The sequence below is a fragment of the Panthera tigris genome, chromosome B2 (genome assembly GCF_018350195.1).
Source record: "Panthera tigris isolate Pti1 chromosome B2, P.tigris_Pti1_mat1.1, whole genome shotgun sequence".
NCBI classification, from domain to species: domain Eukaryota; kingdom Metazoa; phylum Chordata; class Mammalia; order Carnivora; family Felidae; genus Panthera; species Panthera tigris.
This window is the reverse complement of record NC_056664.1, coordinates 77,469,787-77,475,786: the sequence shown is the minus strand read 5'-3', so window position 1 is coordinate 77,475,786 and position 6,000 is coordinate 77,469,787. Positions and strand designations below refer to the sequence as shown.

The following is a 6,000-nucleotide window of genomic DNA, read 5'->3' as shown; positions in this document are numbered from 1 at the left end:
TCTAGCATTTTTTTGGAACAAAGTTGGGAAGTTGTATGGTAAGTTTTGGGGAAAAATAAAGTCAGTATTGCACCATGGGAATTAAGAACTTTGGTTTTCTCACTGGGAGAAGATGGCACATTTACATATTCTCTTCTAGGGATATAATCCCATTCACATTAACAGACATTTATTGAGTACCCACTGTGTGTAAAACACTGTAGCAGTCCCTAGGGATACAGAGATGAAACAGACACAGTTCCTGCCCTCAAGGAGCTCATAGTATATTAGGGCAGACAGCAGAAATACAGAAACAAATGCACTATAAGATAGGATGCATATAATAATAGTGACAGAAATGGGGTTCTAAGGAACATAGAGCTGGGGGAGAGGACTCTCATAGTGACAGAGAAGGAAGAAGGATCTCAGGAAGACTTTACAGAAGAGATTGCATTTGAGTTGCATGATAAAGAATTGGTGAAATAATGGAAAGCCATGGGGTCAGGTTTCTGAAGCAGTGAGATCAACTGTTAAGGAAATTCAGAGAGCACATAAAATATCCAGACTTTGCTGGAGTATGGGATGGGTGAGAAGAAGTGGTGAGACCTAACTCTGGAAAGGTAAATTAAGGTCACATAGTGAAGGAGCCTTGAACATTATACTAAAGAATCCTTATTTATTTTTTATTTTAAATGTTCATTTTTTAAAAAAGAATCTTTACTTTAAACTGATAGGGAAATATTAGAGGATTATAAATACTGTAATTAAAAACCAATGGCATGCTCTGGGATAGTGATTCTCAAACTTTAGTGTGCACCAGAATCTCCTGGAGGGCTTATAAGAGGAAGTTGATGCCCCCCCACCCCCCTCTGAATTTCTGATTCAGTATGTCTTCAATGGGGCCCTAGACTTTGCATTTTTAACAACTTCCTGGCTGATGCTAATGCTGCTGGCCGGGAACTGCCCCTCTGAAAACCACTGTTCTAGGAAGATGTCTCTGATAGACCACTGTTCTAGGAAGATGTCTCTGATAGACCACTGTCCTAGGAAGATGTCTCTGATAGACCACTGTCATAGGAAGATATATCTGATAGGTGTGCAGATATGTGGCCACAGAGTGACAGGTGAAGGACTTGAGAGGTAAGATCAGATAAGAAGATTTGGAATGGGTGAAGAAACCAAATTATTGGAGAAGAAGGGATCATATTCAAACATTTCTGTAGAGGTAAACACATAAGACTATCTGGATGTGAGAGACAAGCCACAAAGAGAGAAGATCACATTTATCTAATATGAATGATAAAAAGCATGGTAATCCTGTTATCTGAGGTGGGGAAGGTGGAAGGAGGAGAAGGTTTGAGTGTGGGAAAATGATCCTGAGTTCAGTTTAGAAAAGCTGTGTTTGAGGAACCAACAGACAGTTCATAGGGAGATGTTCACTGGATGTAATTCATGGGTCTGGAATTTGAGAAACACAGAGATCAGAACTAAAGACACAAATTGAAGAGCCATAGGAATGGACCTCATTGTTAAAATGATGGGATAGGATTGAGTATGGAGACACAGGAGGTAAGAGCTGAGGACAATGCTCCAGGAGAAAGGAAAGGAGACAAAAAATGAGGTGGTTGGAGAAACAGGGGAGTAAATTATTCTGGAAAGCACAGGCTTAAACAAGAAAGGGAGGCTTAGCTGTTTTTTTTTTTTTAATGTTTATTTATTTGTTTTGAGAGAGAGAGAGAGAGTGAGCACGCACATGCGAGAAGGGGAGGGGTAGAGAGGGAGAGAGAGGGAGAGGGAGTGAGAGAATTCCAATCAGGTTCTGTGCTGTCAGGGCAGAGCCCGATGTGGGGCTCGACCTCACGAAACTTGAGATCACGACCTGAGCCGAAACCAAGAGTCTAATGCTTAACTGACTAAGCCACCCAGGCTCCCCTTAACTGTTTTACCTGATGACAGATTGTGAAGCAGATGAGGACAGAGGGAAGGCCACTATATTTGCCTACTGGGAGATGTGTTTCAGGAGAGCTAGGAAGGGCACACCCAGATGGCAAAGGATGTGAAAGTCAGTGGAAGGTGAGAGGTGGAGCAGAATGAAGGATTGATGAGTGGAGAAGCTCAGGTGGGAGAGACAGGAGAGAGACAAAGCAGGAGCTTGAGTGGGAAGCAGGGTCAGAGGAAGTGTACACCAGTGTCCAAGAGACTTGAGCAAATGAAAAGGTGAGATTCAAGAAGAGTGGGGAGAGGAAGGGATGGGAGGTAGGGAGGGGGGAAGTGAGGGAGGAGAGGTATGGGGGAAAGAAGTTGGGGGCAAAGGAGAGAGGTGCAAGATTACAGAAAAGGTTAGAGAGCTTAGATTTAAGGCTAAAACATGGAGGTGGAGAGGGAGCAAATGCAGGTCTTCTCTGTAAACCAAGAAGAGATATGACCCTTGGAGGGTGAAGAGATGAGGAGAAGCTGTGGATGAGATGAGGAGCAGAGGTGTAGAACAGTCACTGACTTGAGAGTGCACAAGCATTTACAAACTTTCATTCCTTTCTGTCATCACTCGTGACTTAGTGGTAAGCTCCTCCTCATGACTAGAGCAGTCACCCCAGCTGAGGAGAGGCACGTGTGGCCTCAGGTCCCATCTGTAGCCTCCTGGCCCCAGGGTGCAGTCTGGCATGGAAGCCACAGAGGTTCCAGGGGTCACAATTTCACACTCATCTCCTTGATGGGTGTAAGCACAGATGTTCAACTTTTGTTTTTCCAAGTGCACACTGGTAATTTAATGAGTAGCATTCTCCAACACGGTTCTTCAGATAATATAAATTCCTTCATTTGATCACTCCACCCTGTGAAACTGCTTGTACTCCCACCTGAATCCTGTCAGCATGAGGGAGTGTGTGCGAGGCTTAGGGCGACACTTCTCCAAATAGGAGGAAGTCCAGTGTGCCTGTCAGGTAATATAGCAACACATGGGCCAAAGTATATTTAGGTTATTTTGTATTTGTTTATGTTTCATGTTCATAGTTAAAGACCCAGGAAAGCAGAGGATTCATTCCAGGTTCTCTTTAGAGAATGAGGAAGTGTATTTAATCATGAACTAAAAAGGATACATCAGCTGTACTATTTGCACCTAAAAGGATGTAGTCACAGTAAATGACTTTGGTTCAGGTCTGCAAGCAGATGGCAGCACATCACTTTTTAAGAAATGCTTTATGGAGTCATGCAGTTCCCACTAAAATTTGCACAAATATGGAGCCATGACCCCAGGTTTAATGCCACACGAAGGCAAGTTATCAGGTATTTGATTTATAAGTAATAAGAAATTCTGCAAATGAAGATTTATTTTGGCATTCTTTAATTGCAGGATTAACTGAAATGGCTAAAAAAAGTAGTTACTATTTCACCTTATTATTATTTCTATGAAATTTCTGTCTTTATATGATAATGTTTATTTGAAATCATGTACCACAATAAAACCAGAGGTAGAAAACGGCACACCGAATAACAAACCTCAGACAAAACAGAACAAAACAAACAAAAAGACCACACTACCTTACAAAATTTCCTGAACCAATTATGTTCACAAATTGATAAGTTGCACCCCTTACCCTTGTCCACTCACAAGGCTGGTAAAAGTGATGCTTTTTGGCTTTTTGCAATCTAAGTATGTTCTCGGCACTTAATGAGCTTTTTAAAAGCCAGCTTAAAGTCTTCATTAAAACTTGTGTAGAGCAGAGGATTGATCAGAGAATTAACATAACCGAGCCACGTCAAAAAATCAGCCACTTCAGAGGACACTGTATAGATGCTCAGACCTACAATCAACTCTTTGATGAAAAATGGCAGCCATGACAAAATGAATGCACCCAAAATCAGTCCTAGGATTCGTGCTGCCTTGCGCTCCCTGGTGCTAGAGATTTGCTGCCGTTCTCCAGGGTGATCTAGATCATTGTCGAAGGAAGGGATCCTGATAGAGGTGTGGATCTTCTCAAACTCTGTGGTAGGGTCTGAGGTGGAGAGATCAGACACACAGAAAGTCTGTGTAAGTTTACAACTCGCAAAAGAATTTTGGCTATCTGTGCTTCTGTTGCTTAAGTGCCGGCTTGATCCTCTTTTCTGGTAGAGGCTCTTGGCTGCATGATAAATACGGTAATACAGAATAAGTATCAAAGTCAAGGGGATGTAAAATGCCCCAAGTGTGGAGTAAATGGTGTAGATGACATGGTCATGCTGGATTGTGCACTGACTAGGGGGTGGGCTCAGCTGGCGGTGGCTCCTCCAGAACAGAGGGGGCATGGAGATGAAGATGGAGATGGTCCAGACGGTGAGGATCATCAGCCCAGCCCTCTTGGCCGTCCTCTTCCTGGCATATTCAATAGCATTGGTGATGGCCCAGTACCTGTCCAGGGCAATTACACAGAGATGGAGGATGGAGCAGGTGCAGCAGGTCATGTCCACACTCAGCCACACCTCACAGATGAAGTACCCTAGTTTCCAGCTGTCCATGGCAATGTACATGATGCTCAGGGGCATGACGAGCACTGCCACCAGGAGGTCCGTCACGGCCAGAGAACAGATCAGGTAGTTGGCAGGCTGGTGGAGCTTCTTGGTGGTACAGATGGCCATGATCACGGCCAAATTCAGCAACATGGTCAGGGTGGTGATGGTCACCAGAGTCATGGAAATGAGCATCTTCTCAGTGACGGTCTTGGGTCTCACAGCCACACTGGCTTCTGTGGTACAGTTAGTGATATTCATGTTTTCCCTGTTTTGATCTACACTGTGGAGAAGCTGTTGGTTATTTTCCCTCAGCTGGAAACTGCTCAGACTTCAGTGCCTCTCATTTATAAGAAGATTGTAGTTTGTTCAGCTTTGTAGTTTCTTATGTTCCATTTTGTATGGGGTAAAAGGAAGCACCACAGCATTTCTTCTGAATGGAGGGTTCCTGGAAAATAGTATGCTACTGGTTAATGAGTGAAAAATCATATTTTTTTCCCTCTGGAAAACATAATATTTCAGTATTCGTAAATTCTTTACACATATTTTTGATATAATTTCCTTTTTTATCTCTGGGTGTGAAGTTTATTTTTATTCTTCAAAAGATACCTTTTAAAAATTATAATTGACACACAATGTTACATTAATTTCAGGTGTACAACATAGTGATTCACAAGTTTATTCCTTATGCTGTGCTAACCACAAGTGTAGCTACCAAAAAGATACTTCTTAAAAAGTTAAGTTCCCAAACTCTTTCTCATGAAAACATTACCAACTTTAAAGTCTATCTTGCCACCTGAATTACTTTCTTATTTATATTTATTAATATATATGTAACATTTATATGTAAAAGGGTTTTTTTTTGTTTACATTTGGAAACATACATTCACATTGTATCATATTTTAGAAATTCAGGGACATTAAAGAAAAAATTATATTGTTTATAATCAGATTTCAAACCAGTTTTAAAGTTCCATAACAAATTTGAACTCCAAAGATATTTTAATGTCACAATGGAATTGTGCAATTTTGTCTAATTATTTCTGACATTTTACTATCCCACTGTGCATTTCTTTGGAGAAAAGAGAGAAAAAAAGCATATAACACTACTTGGATGTTTATGGCAAATTGTTCTCAGAGTAATATGGTAAATTGACTGCGAAACAGCATTATCATCAAGGTCAAAGAAATGTACATTGAAAAATGTGTTTAGTTTTGGTTAACATTTGTGTTCTTTTAGTATCTATCTATCTATTAGTTGATCAATTGATCAACCTACCTACCTACCATCTATGATCTGTCTGTCTCCTGGATAGCTGTGATTAAGCTGGGCAATCACTGAGATACTGACATTTATTGAATGCATAATTGTAAGGAATTTTAAAAAAGTACAGGAGTCCGCCTTATCTGTAGTTTCGCTTCCGCACTTTCAGTTACCACGGTCTGCAAGCCAATGATCCTTTCTGAGGAATCAGCAGAAGGTCAGTAGTAGCCTAACAATACGTCACAATGGCTGCGTCATCCACCTCACTTCATCTC

General features: G+C 41.3%; 1 protein-coding gene across 5 annotated transcripts; it reads right to left on the bottom strand.

The window, feature by feature from the left end:
• Positions 1-3,338: 3,338 nt before the first annotated feature.
• On the bottom strand, positions 3,339-5,913 carry HTR1E (5-hydroxytryptamine receptor 1E). Of its 5 annotated transcripts, none has more exons than XM_042985317.1 (2): positions 5,854-5,913; positions 3,339-4,909 (listed from the first exon to the last, which is right to left on the bottom strand). In XM_042985317.1, exon 2 carries the CDS (start codon positions 4,720-4,722, stop codon positions 3,625-3,627), a length of 1,098 nt encoding a protein of 365 aa, XP_042841251.1. In that variant the 5' UTR covers positions 4,723-4,909; positions 5,854-5,913; the 3' UTR covers positions 3,339-3,624. The 5 variants fall into 5 exon arrangements, with proteins under 5 accessions (XP_042841251.1, XP_042841250.1, XP_042841249.1 ...); XM_042985316.1 differs by having other exon boundaries at positions 5,741-5,899; XM_042985315.1 differs by having other exon boundaries at positions 5,745-5,899.
• Between the last annotated feature and the right edge of the window lie 87 nt (positions 5,914-6,000).

Coding starts and splice junctions, on each gene's coding strand:
- HTR1E (XM_042985317.1), bottom strand. CDS start 4,722: ATGAATATCACTAACTGTACCACAGAAGCCAGTGTGGCTGTGAGACCC.